The sequence below is a fragment of the Falco cherrug genome, chromosome 6, assembly GCF_023634085.1.
Source record: "Falco cherrug isolate bFalChe1 chromosome 6, bFalChe1.pri, whole genome shotgun sequence".
Lineage (NCBI taxonomy): Eukaryota > Metazoa > Chordata > Aves > Falconiformes > Falconidae > Falco > Falco cherrug.
This window is the reverse complement of record NC_073702.1, coordinates 41,143,956-41,167,613: the sequence shown is the minus strand read 5'-3', so window position 1 is coordinate 41,167,613 and position 23,658 is coordinate 41,143,956. Positions and strand designations below refer to the sequence as shown.

The window sequence follows — 23,658 nt, the reverse complement described above, 5'->3', positions numbered from 1 at the left end:
ATTTTGGTTAGGTACAGGAATATCAGAAAACAAGTTGGTCATCAGATAGTACAGAAGCAGGTCATCCAGTGACAGACAGAAACCATAAGTAGAAGAAAATGTCAGCTCATTGGCAAGTAGAGCAGGTCTGCAAGGCAACTTAGTTTTCTCAGTCTCTCTCCCCCTTTACTTCATAGGCTGGGAAAGGGAAAGTTTAGAAAGAAAAAATTCTTTCCTAAGCTGGTTTAACATGCCAATGGGCAAGAGGTGTTGGTTGGAAACAGGATTTCAAAGAATCGGAATTGATTGGGAGAGGCAGAAATGGAAGCAGCATAAGTGAATTGAACTGTGGGAAACTAATAATAAGAAAAGCAGTAAAAATGAGGAAAACACTGGTCACTGGACTCACTGGAAATGGCGGGGGGGGGGGGGGGGGGCGGGCAATGTGGGAGTGTGTGTACACACACTACATCAATGGAGGCAATAGTTTACCTGAAATAACAAGCTCTGTATATGAAGAAATTGAAAATTATTTCATTTGTGGAACAGGTGCTTTTGCTGCTTTGTTTAGTCTAAAGGAGAAGAGAAAATTGTATTGCTCTGTTGTTCTGCTCGTTACTCATTTTTTGTTTTAAGCACTTAATATTCATTTCTTCAACAGGCTTTTAGAGTTCATAAGAAAGCTTCTAGGAATTGTAAATTTATCAAGGGTTGCTCCAATGAAATGATATATAAGGAATTATATACCTACTTTTGCTTCAGTAACTCCTAAAATAATTGTCTTCTTTCTCTTCAAGCCTGTGTTGCTGTTATTTTTTAGGATGACCAACATCATTTCCTTTCATGGGGACCTTCCTGTCACAATGCAACAACTCTCTGTTCTTTTGATTTCTTCTTTCCCTGCCACACGCCACCAAAGCTGCTCTTAAGAGGCATTAATTATTCTGTGTCTCCTAGAGAATGGAGGTTCATCTGTGATTAAAACTGTAAATCAGATATGAAGTTTCTGTTCTAAATTCTCAATTAAAATGAGTGAGAAAGCTTGAAAAACAAAAATAAAAGAAGGAAACCCAAAATGGTTTATTAAATAGCTGTGTGACCTTGATAATCACAAATATGAATGTATTACAGATGACACTTCAGATGATCAGAGCTGTAAAAATGTAAATAAGTAAAATTATGACTAAAGCAAAGAAATTATAATTGCAAGGGACTACATTCCACCTTTCTATTGAGGCAGTATATTTGGCATGCTACCTGATATTTTAAAATATATTTCCAACACTGAAGTTTCCATCTTTTCCTTTACAATTTTATTTTCAAGGCACAAAATTCTCAAGGTTAAAAAATAATCCACAAATACTCTGTCCCAATTTCCTGTTTCTTAAACCAGTATTTTCTCTATGTAAAGTGTTAAATAAAACTATTTTTGCTTGGTTTTTTAACACAATACAAATATTTATTGATGATTGTTTTCTTTTAGTTATGAATTAGAAATACATAGTCTCTATGGATCCTTCCTTATAAATGTAGTCTAGCAGAATAGTTAACACCATGTTTTTCTTTGGAGGAAAAGGGAGAAAGAAGAAAGGAACTATCCCTCTTACCCTTGAACTTCTGCTAATTCAACTATCATTTTTGCTAATGGTGTACAATATGCTAAAGAGTTTTTCACCAGAGCGATTTAGAAAGGTGATGAATGAAAGACGTAGGCTGACCTTTCTTTTACTGTCATGATTTACAAACTCATAGAAGTTATTACTCACTGCCAGCACTCCAACAACTAAAGCTTTTTGAGATTTTTTTTCTTACACATTTGCTCTCCTGCAACTTAAAGCGGGATCTGAATCAATAAACGGACAGTATTGTAAACATATGAATTGCATTATATTCATGATGAGGGAGAAAGATTCTACAAGTGCCTGTCTAATGCAAGTATTCGCTTAGAAAACAAAACCACATCCAGTATTAGTGCAATTTTTTCAACATAATTTTATTCTGAAATAGTATATATGTCTTGAGAAGAACTACAGTGGTTTGCCACAGGATTTTCTTATCAACATACTGTATTTCTTGCAAATATTATTGTCATTTCTGTATCAGTCCCACACAAAGCAACTGCTCATTCAGAAATGGATTTTGTAAAATTCACTTAATGTCTTCAATGTAGTGGATTTTAACTGCCTAAGAGAAATGAAGTTGTTTTTTTTTTTAAAAAAAAAAAAAAAAAGCATCTGCTGCCTGAAAATGTTCTCACATATAAGAAAGTAATAGTAACCACAGATTGAATGGAAATTAATTGAATAGACTCCCAACTTACTGAAACTGTCAGCAAAGTGGAAAACAAAAGAAACTCACTTTTAGAAATCTGGAAATTTTCTAAAGGGGCAACACAGGTAATTCAGACACATTATGAGTCAGTAGGACTTCTGTAAGAATACTGGCATCAGCAAATTCCAGGGAACAATGAACCAAATTCAGCAGACAACACAGAATTCATCCAGGTACCAAAACACAGACACTTCTAGAAATTAAATACAAATCTGTAGAGAGTGCAAACTGCAGAAAGTTTGCGAAGAAAACCCTGTCATACTTCCTCCTCAACCCTCAGCAGACCAACTAAAACACATAGGTAATGTCAGAGGAATCTAGAAGATTCAGGCAAAGTTCAAGGCCATCCTACATGCTTCAGCCCCCTCAAACATGGCCCATTCACTTTTTGGAGATACCAAACTACTTGATAATGTATATCTTACTTAGCTGTAGTTAAATCTTTTTCATAGTCTCCTACTTTCAGGAGAAAAATACCCCAACATTTAAAAGCAGAAAGGAAATGTCTTACTGGGCTCAAAGGTCTAATTTATTAGTGCATTTAGATCTTGATCTCCCAGAACAATTAACAAGCAGTGCATAAGAGAAATGCACAAGATAAGTGCACAAGATATGGAAAATCTGTAGACTTGAATGGTCCTGACTTAATTTAATACTAAATATGGCTACATGGTACTTTCCACGTTCGTTATGGGCATACAGTACTATGAGGCCCATCACACATCTTGCGAAAACTTATTCAACACATAGAGTGGCTGTTGTCACGTACAGTGACTCCACAGCAATCAAAACAAATAAGAATGAGTGCTACTGTTATCCACTCCTTTAGCCAAGTCCATCTTACCTGACAACACTGATGGCACCTCTAGATTTCATTTATTACTATAATACACCTAAGTATTCTTCAGCTAGCTTTTCTGCTATTGAAGAAGTAAAATACACATCTCTTCCAGCTTTACAAGTAAGAAAAGACCCACAGAACAATGAAATATTAATCCAAAATACTGATTTAAACACACAAACATAAAATAATTTTCTTTCTTTGAATTTCACATAGGATGATTGATTCAGTCAGGATATCTGTGAGCAAATCTCTCCAAACAGCATTTGCGTATGCAAAAGTTGGCTCAACTGTATTCTGTAACCCACAAAACTGCTATCAAAGATGTTTCCATGAGTGATTTCATATCCTATACACAAAACTGTAGGTTGCCACAAAAGGCACTAGTTGTTGTGTATGTCAAAAGACCCGTTCTAATCTTAGTGTTCATGGGTTTATAACTAAAGTTGAACATATGGGGTTTTTTGCTGGTTAGGGACACATTTTGCACTGTGTCACTTGGTTTCTCCTTTGTACCTTCACTAAACTGAAACAGGGAAATGCAAGAACTGCTGGAAGCTCTATTCTATCGAGCTGTGCTTAGATAGCAAGTTGCCAAACATTTAGGTACACAAGGTCCCTGCTTGATAAAATGCAATGTTCCAATATTCAAATACCTGTTTCTGCTAAAAAAAAGTTGTTCACCGAGAACAACGGTATTAACGAAACCCTATTTTCATAATCGTTTAAAATGTGTGTGAGAGAAACTGAGACCCTTGTCACAAAGTGCTCTCTCTGTCCTTGAGCTTTCCATCCAATAGCACTGGAAAGTGCTTCCAGTAGAACCAGATGCCTCTGGATTGACCTCTAATGTTTACTATTCAGAACCCTTCCACAACAAAGCATACCCTTTCCAAATCACTGTCAAATGGCAGCACACTAACTTTACTTACAGCACCATTTCTCCCCTACCATTTCTCTTTTCCCTCCTCTGTAGAGATGATATCTATGTTGCTCCTCCAGTTATGCCATTCCTTCCTACTCTTTTTCAGTTAGTCACATCAGCTGACACACCAGTGTTTAATAATACTTCTAGTTGTGTTTGCTTGTTTCTTGAATGTATGTATAAACAATTTTAGAAAAGCACCTATATGGATGGATGCAGTCAAAGCCAAATTCACATGAAGGCTATGCTCCAAACTTCGAGCCTAAGCTCCAGTCAAATGCAAGCTAACTCTGATTTAGAAGCTGTCTCAATGGAGCGCTGTGCTAAAGCTAACAAGTCCTACTACTAATCACATGCTTCGTCTTTTTCTGTTTCAAACAAACTGTTTTCAAAGTTTCAAATTCAAAGAAAATTTTCTAGATTTACCTCATAGAGGAAACACTGTCAAAAAGAAATGGTACTGCATTGGGAAACAGAAGTCTTAATTCTATGCCTGTTTTGCAACTGAGTCTGAACAAGCCAGACTACTGATTCCCATCATATCATTTGTCTGCCTTGTCCATATCCACTGTAAGCTCTGCAAGGTATAGGACATCTCTTACTGTTTGCAAAAAGCTTCTTCACACAAGGGGATTTTCAGTTCTCCAAGAAAGGGGAAGCCTGTACTAATAGAATACTGCTTCTACTAGCAGTAGTAAATTTCAAATTGTTTGCACCGAGCAAAATTGTGTATCAACATATATTACATATTTTGCTTCCAGAAAGCTTGTTAAATTATTTTGCCATTCTTGGAGGCAAGGACAATATTGTTATAAGCAGTGATCTCCTGTTACAACACTTCAATGTTCCTGATACGTAGCTACCTCCTGTTTATTCCTTTGGTGACTCTGTTACGGTTCTTTTCTTCTTTCACCCTTATGATCGCCACAAGATGATCTTACCACTGTTCTCATATACTTGTGGCAGCCTTCTGAAAGAATTCCTGTTTTGGGTATATATTAATTAATTACTTCTATTCATTCCAAAGTGAACTGCAATCAGCAGAGAGCTCTTCATCATCCTTCAGAATATTTAGCACCTTTAAAGTGACAGCATTTGCTATGCTTTTAGGAAGCAGCTTATTGCTCTAATTTCTTCTTATGAGATCCAAATTTGCAGGTCTCATTCTTCATCCAGTCATTAGCAATCCTTCCCTACCATGGCTCTAATTTCACTACTTGCCCCTTAGTCACTAGCTAAGATACTGATCTCCCCTGTGCACAGTTGAATCAGTGTGTCTGATCTTCCTCTCTTTTCCAAGGACAAAACACTTATCTGAGGTACCAAATTAAATATCTCCACACATATTTCACTTCTACCTTCCCTACAATTTTTCTACTGCTGCTGTTGATATCAAATTATTTAAGATCTCAACTTGGCACTTTCTTTCCTATAATAATTTCTTTTAAAGGTTTGTCCATTCCAGCTTCATTTCTTTTTACAGGTTCCAGCTACCATGAAAGAGTTTTCCTGCTCTCCAAACAGTTCACATTCTCAGTTATGTTTTGTATCAGCTGCCTGAGATCCTAAAGTAGCTGCCAAGCCAAATCCAGTTGTTCTGTGAGCTGTGAAACCAATAAAGTTTGCTATCCTGGAGTATTTCCTATATCCCTGCCCCATACTCCTGCAATTATCACAGCTTTTCCCATGTTCTCTATAATCTCATTATCTCTAATATTATCAGTTCTCCTTCCTGAACTCTAGATTCTCCCACAGCATCTTGGGCAAATAAGTTCAAAAGTAAGTTACGAAAAACGAAAGGCCAAAATGTTTTTACTAGAAATTCTGCAATACCATCTAATGAAATAACTTTAAAGTGTCAGCTCAGTACAAATCCATGTTGTATTTTTTTAGACTGCCTGTAAATCCATTGGTCTACAAAATGCCAGCAGTTAGTATTTCACTAGCACTCAAGTTTTACTAGCATTCAGCTTCTTATGCAAAAAGCCCCAAACAGCCTGCCATAGGAACTCAACATTTCAAACTCTCACCTGTTCTTCTTGGGCTGACAAATTTCCATGATAAATAAATACACATACACAAATATATCACAGAAAAAAACTGCAAACACAGAAAAAAAAAAAAATACACTTAATTAAATATCAAGAATAAAAATGTAGTTGATGCACTGCTTAGGATATTAATAATTGCAATATTTAAGACAATTAAATACAGAAGTATTGATTTTACCATCTGAAACAGTTTTTTAACTTCCTATCAGCTTTAGAAGCCAAAAGTCAAAAAAATGAGTCTAGGTCCATTTCCTAAATAATAAAAAGTCTTGACCACGTGGTAATTCTGATATTCCAATGAGCTGAATTAAGTCATCAGCAGGTCTGCATATTTGCAAAGCAATTTTTAATTTACCCTGGCAACAGACTGTATGTTGTAGCTGAGAAGAAAATTGGTTACAAGTGTAAAACTGGTGACAAAAATCTGTGTTTCATGCTGACATAAAATGGCAGTAACACCAATACCTACACCTTCCCAAGAAATACCAAGTGGTTCAGAAGCTTCTGACAGAACAACACAGGCACCCAAATCTAGCAACTAGCAACTCACAACTTCTACAATTCACATTTTTTTTTTTTTATTTTTACATTTTCATATATATGTTTTCACATATAAGTAAGTGAAGTACATTGCTGTTTATGCCATGAATATATGCATCAACACTATCCACAGGTGATACATTGGACACTGACAACAATTCGCATTTCTATACCTTCCTTTGTGTGCTGAAACTCCCTAAAAGCCTTTGCAAGGCAATAAATATCATACTCAAGGAGAAACAGTGATAGGTCATCAATACAGTAGTGACTTTCTGTACCCCAGCTTAGCAGCCATCCTAAGTACAGCAATACTTCTGAAATATGAGTGCCAATTAATCTGAAATAGTTCTGCCTGTGAGGGATATATTATATAATCACCTGCACTACTACAGATTGCATCTGCAATTCTTTGATACCACTGCAGAAGGACAGCAATTTCATTAAATCAGTATTTGCACTCTGCTGAAAGGCCAATAGGTTTCCCCAAGTTCCCCAAATGTCTTAAATGTGTGACCTCGTGCTAAGCCCTGGCTACCCAAGTGAACTGCCAAATCCACATACAGGATAAACAAAATTATTTACAAAGCAACTGCAGCAGCACCGCTAACGGTAGCAAAGATGAGAAAGTTGAACCTATCTTTCCGTGCTTACTACTGCTCACCACAAATGAACACCTCTCTGCACTTACTGAAGAGCACAGCTAGCTAACCTTCAGGAGCTGAAACTCAGAAACCTACCTACGGCCAGTCTTCCATGCTCCCTGCTGCTCTCTTAGCTCCACATGTTTAAGAGTTCAGTTTGGAATACACTTCCGTGGGCTTTGTTATCCGGACCCATCCCTCCAGCAGCGCACTCACCTGCACAAGCGCAGCAGCAGCAGGAGTAACAGCAGCCCTGTAGCTATCCTCCAGGGGTCACAATTGGGTTACAAATTCTGTAAAATGTGATGACTGTGCAGCCTGATTTAAAGCAATTTATTCACATCCTTCTTCATTAAGATTCAAATGGAATAAGTAAGAAATTGAACAGATACAGAAATTGTGCCTGGCTTGCTTCTGTAGTCAGTAAACATTTATTCACTAGGGCACAGCTCTCATGCTCTCTCTCTCATATTCTCCCTCTTCCCCCATCCTTCCTGCTTGCTGTTTTAATGCATAATTAAGAAGGTCAGAATTAATGAAGCAGTGTGGAGTAAAGTTCAAGGAATCCCCAGGCACTATTTATTCTATTAGATCTGAGGCATGAACGTCAGATTGGCAGCATTAGAGGCAGAGGCAGTGTAGCTGGCAGCAGTCCAGAAGCAAAGCTACCAAGGGAGACTTACCTGCAGTGTCAAGTCATTGCTGAGCTCCTTCCCTGCAAAAATCACCCGCAGCTGGTCAGCTGGAACTCCCTGTCGCTGAGCAACCACCTCCTTCAGCTGGAGGATACTGGCATTGGAACCAACCTCTACCGGGAAGCCGTGGCTGGAGTTGAACCTGACAAACACTGGACAAAAGCAAAACACCTTTTAAAGTGAGCATTTCTCATGACTTGTTTGTACAAGAGTGACTACAAGAGGTTTACTCTGCAATTTCAGGAAGCATCTGCCATTTTCAGAGAAAACCTATTAATACTCCAGTGTACCATTTTGAAACCCATCACAGAATGGTTGGTGACCAATAAATAAACCCTATGTGTTTCCCTTTGGCAGTATTAGAAATTACAGAGAATAGTCAGAGTCAAAAGAGACCCAACTAGGCAGCTGCCTAAGTAGTTGCTAACTGGCACAATAGATTTTCAGTTCAGTCCTAACCTTAGCAGGCACGGGGCACACATGCTTTCTGTGCGCCTCGTGCTCTTCCCCACTACACGTAACAAATAAATGCAGGAAACTGAAGTATGCCTTGGAGCCAAAAGATATTAAACAATATGAGGGAAAAGAATTCCTTGTTACACAGTAAAGCACAGTCATATAAATCGGTTTCCCACAGATATTATTCTACAGAAGATAATGATGGAGAGGAAATCACACGCTAGCAGAAATGTTTGGGAGTGTTGTATTACAGCGTAGCCTTTTCAGAGTTCACTAAAATATCTGCAGTACGTAACTACTGCTGACATCCACTTTCACTGCAGAAAATCACTACTGCACCAGTCATATTGTTTTCAGAGCTGCAGCAAGTGGTTTATACAGCCAGAGAAGTCTGGCAAACAAACTCATAAGCTTCCTGCCATTCCCCTGTTTTTCGTAAGGAGTCTAAATGCACTCATGGAGCCCATGGTGGGGGGAATAACTACAACTATGAAACAGGAAAAAAAACCTCACTGCATCCATGTCAGTCATGGAGGTTCTATGAACAGTAGACATGTTCCCAGCGGACCACTTCAACCAATAGCTCCACAGGCAGGAAGCAAAGGAATTACCAAACTCAATATAAAATATAAAATCATTTGTATCAATTGGATTGCGGGTACCTGTCACCTAAAGTGCTTGGGTATTGACTGTAACAACCAGTCTTCTTAAATATTTATTTCCCATTCCAACTCCACTGTTTTACCTAAAGATGTTAATCCTTTGCATTTTTGATGACTGACAGAAGCATAAGGTAAAAACTATTTATATAGTTTAAAGAAGTAACTATTTTTAAAATTGAAAACTGGATTTTTATAATTTTTCAAACACATAATCTACATGACCACTGCAAAGTTCTTAGATACTTTAAGAACATTTAAATATGGCTGAGAATGCTGCCATTGATGTGCTGCAGTGATCTTGGAAATATTTGTGATTTCACATCTTCATGTCAGATTTGGCTAATCTTTAAGGGACAAGACCATATATCAATAAAATTTAACAGGATATTTTTAAGTTTTTCACTCGAAAAGTGCCCTCTTAAGGTACTAAAATGCAGAGTAAGTTTGCATAATAATGTGTCAGCCAGGGTGCAGTACATATGCCCTGCAGTGTGCTACAGAGTCTCCTGTAGTACATCTTGTTACTGGCTTTGGTTTGTATTTGAAGGTCTTCTGGAAATAACTAAACTGTGCAAGCTGTATTCAGACTGTTCAGAAAAATCAGCGGAATTTGAATTTTATTTTGATTGTGGTTTGGAGAGTAAAGGAGGATTTATATGACAAAAAGTAGTTTCAGCTAATGGGAACTGACTATTGTGCATCTTTCCAGGAACATTCAGAATGGTCAAATGTAAATAACATTACTTGGGCCAGTAGCAAAAGATATAGTTGAATCAATGGGGAACATACCTTTTTAATATGCTACGCTCTGACTATCTGACTGTGTGCATATATATTAATACATTTATATAGATACACTCACATACACATATAAAATGCATTCATGTGCATCTCCAAAGACTTCTTGCTGACTAATAAATAATCCTCTTTATATTGTCTTGCAAAAGCCAGTGCTATCGGTTTTGGAAATGAAAAAAAATTAGCAAGTGCATTGACTCTGCAAATCAAATGCACGAGTAAGAGGAAAGTGCTTGATAAAAGAAGCATAAACAAGTGTCATTTCAATTAATTATAAAGTGGTACTCATTTTTAAAGGTAGTATAAACCCAGCACACTTACCGCAAACATAATTCATGTTAATCATTAACTATCCCCAGCACTTATAATAGTTTTATTATTATTCACTTCCAACAGGAATAGTTTCCTCCTCTCTACATGTACAAGGTAGCAGAATGCTAAGTCTCACAGTTGTAACTGCAAGCAAATATGGGAAACGTGTGTGAGTGCAATGTTTTGCACTCCACAGCAAAGATTACATCTTTGTTACCTGCCTGAAAGACTACATCTTTGTTACCTGCCTGAAAGACTACATCTTTCTTACCAGCCTGAAGATCTAACTCAGAAAAATGCTAGAATGCCAAACTTGGCTTGCTGGAAAGTTCTGATCCATAAATATTTTGCCTTTAAACAAATTTATTCTATCACAAAGCCTGCAATCCAACAACTCTTTTTAGTGTAAAAGAACAGAAGAGACCTTTGCTTACTTGCATAGAGCATAAAAGGATTAAATATAAAACTTCAGTCTGTGGAATAAACCCAGAATTTCAGGACTATAATATTTAAAGCTGTCTTCTAAGGGAAAAAGAAGCTTATTATTTTCTTTTTGATATTTCAGCTCAATAATTAAATAATTACTATTAAGCTTATACTCTTAACAGCACACGTTATGCAAGAGATCACAGGTAAAGTTCTGCCCACATTCGAGACCTCTTTCAAAGAACGTATACATACTTTGACAAGACTTAGTACTTGAAGTTTGTCTACTCAAAATTAAAAAAATACTGCCTTAACAGAAAATTTGAGAATTTACCTGAGGCCTAAACTGCTGATGGAAATCCAAAATAAATAAATCAAGTTACTAAAATTAAGAAGTAGTCAAACCAAGCTTTAGAATGGAGGCTCCATCTGGATCAAGTCTCCTACTTCAACATCTGTAAGAAGTGACAACCAGTAAAACTCATCTGATAAAAGGAACCTTTGTGAGTCTTGACTGTCATGTCAAAAGATAATCTCTGTAAATATCACAAGGATCCAATTCCCAGAGGGATCAAGAGGTACCTATGTGCTTTTTTAAATCTCTCCTGGTATCTCTCCAAATCTTTACATACTTTTAAAATCTCACTTGTAAAGTCCACAATTTGAAGCACAGTACTGACTGAAGGAAAGTGGTGTAATTTAAAAAGCAAACAAAAAAAGAAGTATATAAATATTTCAATACATCTTTCAGATATCTAAGGTGTACATCTTCATGCAATAAATTTGATTTTATGTTTACCAAGCTGGATAGTATTAATCTCTTCTTTGGAAGGATCAGAAACTGCTACATAAGGGAATAGTTGTAGTTAAGTAATTTTTACATATTTCCAGAGTAATTTCCAATGTTACCTATGAAAATACCCATTTTTTCAAGCATATATCTGCACAGTAAGAAAACTTTTGGTCCGGCATAATGACTTAAGTGATGGAAATTGAATTCTTCAAAAACAGCAGGCTTACTTCTTCACCATGCCACTTCTGCGAGTGTGGCAGAGGGAAAGTTGTCATTTGTGGGTGTAAGGGCAGGAATTGCATTTGTACTGAGCAACACATTTCCCCTGGAAACTGATAGTATGGAACCAGAGCACACAGAGTTGCAGGGTACGTGAAATGCATTCAGGTGCAAAGATGACGTAAGAGACTATATACCGAAATGATGGTCTAGCGTGCAGCAGCAGGTTAAAGCTGGCTAAGCAGATTCTATCAAGTCTTCACAGCGTAGTAAATTAGGGAAGCAATTAGGAAGGCAGTAATTTAGAGAAACAGTGAGAAGTTAAGATGCTTCCCTCCACCTCTCCCTGCTGTTCAGATTGGACTAGGGAGTGGAGGCATACACAGAAGTAAATACTGAGTAGAATTAAAATATTCATCCCGGGTTGTGGGAAGTTTCACTATTACTGAGTAGAATTAAAATATTCATCCCGGGTTGTGGGAAGTTTCACTATTTTGACATTGGTTTTCCTCTCAAACACATCAAAATCTCAATGTATTGACTTTTTGTGTTCTTTTTGTTGAACAAGAAGTACCATGTAAGTAAGTGTTATAGTATTTTCATCCTTCAGCACTTCATGGAAAAAAATACTTCTTTATTCTTCCAAATCCATTTGTCTGGACACCTCTGGGTTCTCACTCTTTCTCCAAATGAAGCACCAACACAAATCCCAGAAAGAAGTGGGTTCTGTGATTGTGCGGAAACACTGGTGTATCATGATAGAGGCTGCCCAGCATTTATTTTGATTATAAGTTCCCAAGGAACTCAACTTCTTGGCTTTTAGCTGATTTATATTCAAGTGACTAACAAAATTTAGACAATATCACCTCTAAAGTGATTTGTATTAATAAATTCATGTATAATGAGCCACTTCATTCACAGAAATACAATATGGAAATGTACCAGTTCCCAAATAAAGTATCGCTACCCTGAAGATTTATTTTTTTTTCAAAACAGTGTGATGCATCATTGCAACCACCACCAAAACAGAATCAGGAGCACAATTCCATCACTTAGGATACAATAATATTAATATCTTTTCCCCGTGAAGTAATATAAGAATTGTCAGTGAAAGGAATGTAAGTGAAGAAGATTGTAACTAAAATCTTAGGTGGCTTCAGACAGTACTGCGTCTGGCCATCTGCCCATTCCTTACACTGGAGGTTGCTACACATACAACTGGGATACTGAAAGACATGTGTACCTGCATCTCAGCTGTGCCTGTTTACAATACAGCATGTTAGTACAAACCAAACTGGAAATTTAAGCAAATGCAGATGCAAACTAGTTAAAGTCAAACACACATGGGGCAGATGTGTAGGGGAGCTGCACAATTTCGGGTGAAGGCTTCAAGAAAGCTGGTAGACAGGCACCCCTGCCAGGATCTCAATGGGCCATTTCTAAGAGCCCTGGGATTCAGCAGCCTTTCCTCTTTGGCAAGTCTTACCAAAAGTGCCAAAGCTTTAACCCCCATTGCCATCAACACAACAGGTTTTCCAGTTCTGAATTGAGAAGATAAATATTGCATGTTGGAGAAGCTTAGGCCCTGCTTGTGAACCAGCTGTGAGGGCACCGTCCCAATATATAGAATCTGAACAACTGACCTATCCCAAGAATGAAAAAAAAAAGTATCTCTCTTTACATTGCTACATACAAAATACAATATTTTTTTTTTAGTTTTCACATAAAATAGACAATTCTTTTTCTTCCTAAAGTACTGAATCACACAATCGTGCTTCGCTGCACACCAAACAAACGCTATAACCTAGAATATATCATCTGTGGCAAAAGAATGCACATATTTAAACTTTAAGATCTTACTGCTGAGCAATTATATTCTGCCGATGATAACAGCGGCAGCTTCAAGTACTTATTATTCCCCATTCTTCCTATGAACAAAAAGAATATAACTCAAGCGTAACCCAAGGACGGTGTGAAACGTGAAACGCTTTTGATTTCTAAAAGTAGGGAGACTACTGAAGTCAGATGACAAGACCTTTAAAATGTTTTTCTGAAGATCTGGGGGAAAAAGGTCTTATGATAGTATCATAAAATAGATCACTGTGGTGAACAGTTCCTTTTTGACTCAGCACATGACTTGAGAACACAGCTCTGCTTAGATCAGAAACCTACATCTAGACTATTTCACACTAGAAAGGATTTTCCATTCCTTTTAAGTATTAAATTATTTTCACAGACTATGATTATTTATTTATCCAGTGCAACTAACCAGTTTAGTGCAGATGAAAACAGGAAACTTCACAGAAAGGAATAAATACAGGAAAAGAAGGTAGGAATAAAGATAATGTAAAATCCTTGCCACCTGCTAGAGTACTGTGGAAATGTTCTGTAAGTCCCTCCATTACTGCACCTGTGCATCACCTCTCAAGGCACTGGCTGAAGGCAGCGGTTCCAAGTGTCTTTTATTTCAATACATAAAATAAAAACACGTATTTCAGATGTTTGGGGCTCTTGCATCCTCAATCATGCAGCAAGACACTGTTCTATTATTTTAATCTTTATATGTAATGAACACAAAATACATTTGTAGGCACTTTATAAACCCTGAGTGAAAGTCAGTTGCTGCCTGGAATATCTACAACCTAAAATGTAGAAATGCACTTGCAGGATATATGTAGTGCAAAAAACTAGGAGCAGAACACAATATGTGATGGTAGTAAATCTTGTTCCACAGCTTTTTCTTGGTATTTCCTGGTTTTCAGTGTGCCAACAGAATTGCAAAAAGGGGGGGAACAAAGCAGAAGATTAAAGAGGAACAAAAAATGGAAAGAAAAAGATGAGTTAGGGAAATTATGCAAGCTGAGGTCAGGTCTGTAAAGGAATAGCTCTGAGTTGTGGCAGACTTTTGTCAAACAGCCAGTCAGCACATGTTACAGAAAGTCCAATTAAATGGTTAAAAAACTTATGTGCAAAGTACTTTAAAGTGTCTTTCCACAGCAGCTCCAGCAGCCTGGAACTGCTTGCAGCCTTTTCCTTCACAAATGTGTGTATCTAGGATCTGCATTAGAATAGGAGTCCTTCCCAACACTTTTTGCTCCCAGGAGCACTGGAGCTCCCTTTTAATTTCTACCCTACTTCTACTACATCAAGTCCGGCTTTGGAGGCTGTCACTGTCACAAAGCTCTTGCCAACTGGCTTGCCTGATATTTTTTCTTTATATGTATATATATACACACATATATATACATGATAAAATAAAATCTTATCAGCATTAGAATAACCAGTTCCATAGGAATTCATGCAGCCCTTTCATCAATTAGCAAAAGCACTCGGTTCTCCTCAAAAAAAAATCTCAAACAGATGTCTTTTCATCAAAAAGTTGCCAAATTCCAACAAATTGGAGCCAAGTTGAGATATTAAGATCCTGAGTCTTGATGCCCTTGCACTGAACATCCTGCCAACTCCCTTTTTCTATACAGAGAAATCCAACTACAGAACCTCTGCTGTCTACACAAGGAGTTAGATAGTGTCTCAGAGATAATGATTTCACACATTTCAGTCTGTGTGGCTGAATATCAACACCTTGAACACTACCCTGTGATGAGTGGGTTGCTGTTGCAGATATCAATGCATTGGTATGATGTTTTCCTGGCAAAATGTCCTGCTTTGTATTCTGCACCAGATCCAGACTAAGAGGTATATACAGTGAAGTTGATCATGACTTAATAAGTTACCGCTCACGGCTGAACCACAATAACTGGCAGAATTAGGCCTCCTCGATCACTGCATTTGTGAAATAAAATTAATGCACATTATTGTAAGCCAACTTCACAGCCACAGCAGAAAAAAAAGCCTACACAGGCAATAAGTGGCAACTTATTAAGCTAGAGTAATTTGGTTGCTTCTGATCATTTGTAAATCACCATCACCTAACAAATAATTTTATGGTGTAGTCATACATAGACAGCAATGCAGTAATCTAACAAAAACAATGTCAATAAACCCCCATCCCTGGGGACGTTATTTCTCTCCTTAGCAAGGAATAAACTCTCTCATGGAAACATCTTTAGTTCTAGCTAACACTAAATGTGTATCATAAAAAAATATGCCTTGATTATAAACTCCAATTTAAAGATTGAGATTTGTGATAGTTTTATTTCCTTTTTAAATAAAAATCATGATCGACTTTTATGCAAATAACTATTTATGGAAAGGAATACATTTGTATTCATATATGCTACATTTTTACCTGATTACCGTTTTCTACAAAGTCATAAGCAGCATGGAAAAGGTGAGAAGGGATTGGGCACTCACTTCCATTACAAGTTTTAGGGGGCATCACATTAAGCTTGTAAGAGCTAGGTTCAAAACAGACAAAAATGAAACATTTGCTTATGGCTACTAGCAACAGATCTTCTAAAAACCACGAGAAATGTAGTAGTTGCAGGATGTATAACTTTGTTTCAAGGGGAGAAAAGAATCTGGCAGTTACTGTATAGGCAACTCAGTAACCTTTCTATTGAAAGGATGGGATAATATATACTAGTATGAACTACATTTATATGTAGGTTTTAGGCTTAGAAAGGCTGTGTCTTTCAGTTACGTACTGAGCCAAAGAGAAACTTGTCAGTGCAGAACAGTAACAAGTAACAGAGACGGTCACAAGATATTCTTTCCACTCTCAGGAAACTACATTTTAAAGCTCTTGTCATTTGAGTCAAATATTGTCCTTCTTCAGAAGGGTGTCTGTGTATGGTCACTGTTGGAGACAGTAATACAAAAGGTTAAGCAGACTCTTGTTCTGAATGACTATGGCAGCTGTTTTGTAGATGTTCTGGGTTGTATTTCCACACATGTACCCCAACAGAATGTAACACTGAGTAAAATCCAGCAAGTGGCCAGGTTGTCAGTTTCTTCCTGCATCTTCCTCGCTACCAAGTAATCCAAATCCAGAACAGAGGCAAATAAAAAAGGCGAGAGCTCAGCACTGCTCTTTTTTCCTACAGAACTATGCATGCATATGCAGTTGCTTTCCTATATTGCAGTGAGGCAAATTTTAAACTCAGCAATTCTTAGAGTAACCTAATTTTGTTTCAGAAAGCATGCCTCTTAATCCAAGACACAGGCTAAATTTGTCTAGTGAATTATTTCCTGTGAATAATTCAGTTTTACTACACCCAAATTCTCTTTAAAGTTGGAGGAATGCATAGCTAGCTAACCCAACACTACAATTATGTTGGCATTTCCTTAAAAAACATCTCTTAAAAATGCTATTTTCCTAGCTATTTTTTTCTTGATTTACTGGCTGCTTATGTCAGCACAAAGCTGCCATGAACTTCCTTGATACAGAATCAAGCTAAATTCATGTTTCATTTTAAATAGACATATACTGTTCTTTAATGGGCTTGGATAAGGATAAGAGTCCTTAACTTCTACATATTTCCAGCTATATGCTACAGCTTTCTGTATTAATGAGAAGTATTACATTTAAAAATAAAATTGTATACTCTTGCAGCTTTTAAATTACCCTTGTCCTGTGGAAGAATGGGCCACTATTTTTGCAAAGACTGCATGAGTTCAATGAAATCCGTAAGAGGCGGAAAATCTCAAGTTGGACTATTACAATAGGTTTAAAACTATAAAAGGGAGTGCAAGGTGAAGACTGCAATAGTGATATTCCACTATTTTAACACTTGCACTCATTTGCAGTTCCCAAGGAAGTTTAACACATTTTTCTTACAGTATCTACATTCTGCTAAATACTAGAAGCATTGGTGGACAGCTGAAGATCGAACAAATGTATGATAAATATGGCAGCTGTCACACCTGACTAAGGAAGGACTTTCTATCCTCATGAAGTTTGTTAGTTGGTCAGGAATTACTTACAGGACAAACAAGTATAAATCCATATGATAATATGGAGAAGAATAATATATATACCATTGGAATGGCTATGCAGAAACAGGTTAGTTTCACTTATAAAAAACCCAGAAGTCCCAGAGAAAACATACCTATCTACCACCTATTGACACACAAATCTTTGTCTTTATTTAATTTCTGCAAGAGCCACTACAAGTATAACCAAGGCAAAACTAAAGGGTATAAAAACTGTTATAGCCCAGCAGAGTGTTAGCCCAGTACTTAGTTCTATGCAGGATAGCCACGTGCGTTGCTTGAAGGAAGGGGATGAAGCCAACTGCTCCAGAGAACAGAAACATAATAGGGCTTATTTCCCTGCTGTTTACAGGTCTAAAGTTAGTTTTTGAATGTCTGTGTTTCATTGCTTTTACTCATCCCATTTGAGGGGATCCCAGTATCATTACAATCCCATCCTGATTTGCTTTAAAACACACGATGCAAAAATGAAATTATATTTTGTAACTGAGAACTTTAAGGCTAAGTGCCACAGTCTATTTTCCTTCAGCATCTTTTCAGTTTACCTGTTTTACTGAAAAATAGTTCTCCACTAGCAGAAAAATAAGCTTTGATGTTCTAGGCCTGTCATATCCCTGCCGTTTACCTTTAAACGCTAACCTCACCCCGCCTCCTGATGCTTTGCTTTTCTTCCACACCATGGGCACAATCTCTCCTCCTTGAGACCTGTCCTCTCAACAGTAAAATTACTGCAATAGCAGAGCAGACTTAGGAGGATGACTGCACTACAGAATGGCCTGAAGGGACACTATCAGGTCACAGGGGGCACCACCAGCCCGACTGTCCCTGCCTGGCTTCCCTGGGGTCTCACTATGCTGCCATGGCGCAGGGGCCCACGCCAGCCCCCAGGCCCTCTCTCAGCTATGCCACGGCAGGGCCCTTGCCCAGAGCAGCCTGTTGCGGTTCCTGCCTGGGCTTCTCACATGGATGTGACCCGACTGGCCACCTTGCACCGGCCTGGCAGCCATGCCGGCTCTGTGCCTCGCCTCAGGCCCAGCCTTGCCGCCCCGCAGCGGGGTCTGGGGCTGCCTGCCTGCCTGCCAGGCTGCCGCCCGTGCCTCGTGGCACCACCCTGTCCTTGCCCTTCTTGGAAAAGGCAGGGTGGGGCCAAGAGAAAATGTTAACATCTCTTCAGCCACGGCAAATGTGAGAGTGTCTAAACAGGCTATAAAATCACACGTGTGTGTGTGTGTGAGGCAGAGAGCTGCTGGCAGGAGCTGGGCTCCTGCTCCTTAACCAAGACTGGATTTGGCCCAGGTGTGTGTGAGCAGGCAGGGCTGTGCGAGGGGCACGCCACCCCGACAGTGCCGGTGTGATTGGCCTCCTCCCGCCTCCGCACCCACTGAAACCTGGTTAAACCCCAACCCTCAGGCCCTGCTGGATGCTTCAGCTCTCGGCCTCCAGCTCCACAAACCTTGCCTGCACGATGGTGCAGGGCTGGCAGGGCCACGAACTGCCCGCGTTTCACATCCCTGGGTCCAGGCAGCCCGCGCCAGCTCCAAAGTTTTCACAAAGGCATACTGTTGATAGTTCTGAAACAATTTAAAAATGCCCTTGCCTTTTAACATTTGAAAAATGTGTTTTGTTCCAAAACATACAGCACTTATGTAGCAACTTGGAATTTACCTTGACAGGTCCAAGTTAAATTCTTTTGGCAAAATTGCATCTGTTAAACACATAATGTAAAAACTAGTTAAAGATCCCAATTAATTATACAAGCTTCAGTAAAACTGTCTTAGCTGTTTGCTCCTCTGAGAGTGAAATTTAACCCCTTAGATCAAAATAGAACTATAAAATGATGGGTTGCCAAAGAAATTTCCAGTTGTGTAACAGAAATATGTACCCAACTTTTCTTCTGAATTAGTTAAAAAAAAAGTTCCTTGGCTAAGCTTGAAAATTTACCCTATTTCAAAGATAATTTTCTCCCACTTGAGTTTTTCAAAGCTCTTCCTCTCTTTGCTAGTTTCTTTTAACATCTACTTTTGCTACCTATCTCAATCCCAAGTAACAAGCACTGCCACATTCAATAGCTCTAAGTCCCTGACACAAGAAAATAACCAGCAGCCACTTTTGCCAGGCAAAAACACATGGTCTGAATTGACTGCCAAAAATAGTCTCTTGTTCCTACTATAAAACTGCTAGTAAGCTGGAAAAAAGAAACACACTTTCAAATATCCCAGTGTCACACCAGAATTTTATCCTCAGCATATCCTCCAAACACACAAAAATTATTTGGACCTATTTAAAATAAACATGATACAGTCACTTACAATCACCCATTAATTATAATAAATATACAAAATAATTATAATTATTCTATAAAAGTGGGTGTGTACATAGATATATAGATATAGATGTATGTATTATAAAACGCCTAACTCGGATTATTATTTCAGTACAGAGTGAAATCGTTAATTCACTGAGCAGATATAGACATGAACTTGCTGCATACGATGAGAGTAGGGACTCCAGTGCACGAAAGAGGCTTACTGAGCACATTACTTAAACACTACTTCAAATACGAAAGATTAAAACCTCCAAATCATAAAGAAATGCCAAAATACAGTAGGACGCCTCAGACTGATAAATGGTGAAATACATAAAAATACATCAGCTAAATACAATGGGATAAAAGTTGTGAAACCTTTCAGATATCATATAAGCAACTTTGCTTCTGCTTTGTTTTTTTAATCAACACTAAGCAGAGCCAAAATATGCATATATTATAGATATGCACACCAAATAGTGAAGACCATGTGGAACTATGCTGTGCCACAAATTTACTGTGTATGTTTCTTGCCACTTTACCAATTCTCTGCCAATCTCTTTTGTTGGATTTACCTTTACTATCTCATCCATCAGCACCTCTGAGGAACATGACATAATGATTTCCATCTGATATTAAGTCAGGTATTTCAAGGCCTGCAGGCTTCTCATTTTGAGATAGGCTTCACTAGATATAGGGTTTTTTTATTAAAGACTATGATGGCTATATAAATTAATTTCACCATTAAAAAGGAGGCCTCATCATCTGAGGGTTTAGTTTATTGCTGTGATAGATCAAAATTTCTCAGGTACCTGAATAAGACGACTGTTTATCTAGTTCAGGTCATAATTCCCCTGGAAGAGCACGTTTCCATTGGCAAGGTAACGTACCGAAGCCAAAGGTTTTGTGGGCATGTATCATTTTATGAGTGTCAGCTAAAGAAAATTATGTAAAAGACTTGCTTTGACAAAAGTAAGATCCATATAAATTAAGATGTGAAATAACAGCTGAATGGATGATGACAAGATGAATCAGTTCCTCCTTGCTGAAGTGAAAAATTATTTAAAACAATTTTTAAGTTAAAATATCCCTTTTGGTTTTCTTAGATCAAAATTTATACTTTTTCCCAAAAAAAACAGAAGCTCAGAATTTTCATTCTAACTAGCAAGGCATGAAGTTAAAATTTCTGAACAAGAACAATAAATCTGTGCGTGATTACATGTAATTCTCTATACATGGGCTATTTTCTGCCTTACACTGGAAAAGCTGAAGCCTAGTGAGAGGCAGCAAGTACAGGCTGCATCTAACCTTTGGGAATGGCTCACACTCCTACCAAGATAGATCTGCATAGCAAAGTTCCACCTATTTTCTTGCAAAAGTCCCATTTTGCACATCCATGGGTGGAAGACAGAAATGCACTGCCATTTCTGCAAGTCACATTAGGCACAATACCGTTTGAAACAGCAGAATCTATCTTAACTTTTTTTGGTTTTACAAGCTGATTGTGCTGATCAGTCTTTCAGATCAGCTCTCTGAAGAAAGTGTAGTAGACCAGTATTAAGTTACTTTTTGGGGCCATATGCTGTGTTTCCATCATTCCTGTTATGAGGAGGAATGATGCTACAAGAACTATGTTTAGTCTTCTAGGGGATTTACTCAGTTTCAATACCTGTTTTGAGGCCTGAAAGAAGAGGCAGTCATCTTTGCTGAAAAAATCCCAAGTTCTTCATTCTAACTATGAATATTCCCAGAAGATCTACCTCAATTTCACAAACACTCCATGTTTCAAGATTTCCTTTGTTTCTGTGTTTCTGACAAAACAGGCGAACAGCTGCAGCCAATCAGTCCCTGTGCCAGTGCATTTGTCAATTAGTTCTAAGGAAATCACCCAGCACACAAGGCTGAGTTTGGATCAGACAGGAAATTATGGTCTATTATGCAGTTTTATTCTCATCTGTGATCAACTGCACATCAAAGGGCGACTCAGTGGCAGCCACTGATACTTGTTAAGGTAAAAATAGTTTTGTAAAAACAGATGGTGGAAGCAAGACACCAGTAGATCAAAAATACTGAGTCTGAGTATAGTATACTTTACGTAAGGCTCTTAGAAATAAAACAGAAGGACTGTAATACACAGCATTCCTTTGCAGCACATTGACATTACAAACTATATGGTGTTTTCAGATACAATCTAAGTCTGCCAAGTTCTCCTGATCACAATGTTCCCTCCCACCCTATTTAGAGTGGTCTGGACATGAGCAGCTTTATACCTGTAAATAGGTACATTTTTTTGTAGCATATGCTCCATGCATAGGCCCTGTCAGTATATGAAGTTATGAATATAAATAAATCTGTATGCAAATAACCTCATCAGCTCAACAAGACTTTTTACAATTTTACAATATTTAGGGATAAAATGTTTGTGACATACACAGTTACAATGTCACTATGTCCATCTCAGTAACACATTTCTTAACATATGAACCAAATTACTTATAAAGAGAAAATTAACTGTTAACTTAGGCAAATGATAAATGTTAAACAAGAATAAAATCAGAACAAGATTCATTTAAATAAACCCATAAAATATTTTAAGCCAATCATCCACGTAAACCCACATCTTTGCAATGGCATGTGTGAGTTCTGAATAGTGACTGAAATTAAAAATTAAATACTGTGGCAAGCTAAAGGGCTGAAAAAATACAGAAATAGGTTATTTGGTTAGATAATTAGAAATGTATTTAGAGGAACTTAGCAGCAGAATTAAATTAGTTCGGGAAGAATAAGAATTGTGAACCAAAATTGCTCTTTTAAAGAGGGTACGTCAAGCATTAGGTACAAACACGTGACAATGTTCTTGGAATCCTCATTTTAGAAAAGAGAAGTAAAATATGGATATATTTCTTTTTATAAATTATTAAGCTAAACAAACAAAAAAAAAAGGTTGGGTTTCTTCAGTTTCTCTTTCCTCCAAAGAATTAATCATAAATGATACAGCTGGTTCACAACTGAATAGTTAGTAATTGTCAAATAGGTTATAATAATAATTCTCATTATGGAGAAAGGAAGTTACATTAGTAACAAAAATATATGTACAAAAGACTGTGAGCCATTATTTATTTGTGATACCACATATGGTCGTAATTGCAAAATGCAAGTATTTATCGTCAGACAGATTATTTTCTTTCTTGAAAAAATCCAGAGGACTAAGCAAACATCTCATGCTTTCCAGAGAATTAACATAGTCACTTTAGTAGGGTGGTTCTTTAAATTTGCAAAAAAGACACTATTATTGAGTTTAACAATGCATCTGATGCAAGTTATTTTTTTTGCATGATTAATGCGACTGAAACAGCAACAGCAATTAACAGTTATACTATGTAAGTGAAACTGTTTCATTGCCATGATAAACAACTTCTATAAGGATATGACTTACAACAAGCAGAGAAACCAAGGAGTGCATTAAATCAGATTTACAAGGGAATGTCACTTTCCCCAGAATCCAGCTTTCTGAAGCCAGCATTTTTATGTGTGTTTCACTCCTAAGTCTCACTGGCCTTGTAAGAGGTAGGAAGAATTTCTAAAATCCTGAAAGTTTCTGGCTTTCACAAGTTCTAGGAGTCTGAAGTGCAAGCTAATTCTAGGCAATGGTGGACTCGGCTACCCTGGATCTTCAATAGTGGTGCTCTGGCCCGTCCGTGAAATACTGATTAGCCCTTTCATGACAGAAATACCCAGGACTGATGTAGAAATGGGTGTCTTGTAAAACAGAAAGGAGCATCAAAC

The 23,658-nt window shown here is 37.7% G+C and overlaps 1 protein-coding gene across 1 annotated transcript in view; it reads right to left on the bottom strand.

The window, feature by feature from the left end:
- The window catches only part of PRKN (parkin RBR E3 ubiquitin protein ligase), a 767,421-nt gene that overhangs the window by 605,805 nt on the left and 137,958 nt on the right, over positions 1-23,658 (bottom strand). The window contains exon 2 of the mRNA XM_055714146.1: positions 7,992-8,155. Coding sequence (XP_055570121.1) covers positions 7,992-8,155 — 164 coding nt within the window. The remainder of the gene's footprint in view (positions 1-7,991; positions 8,156-23,658) is intronic.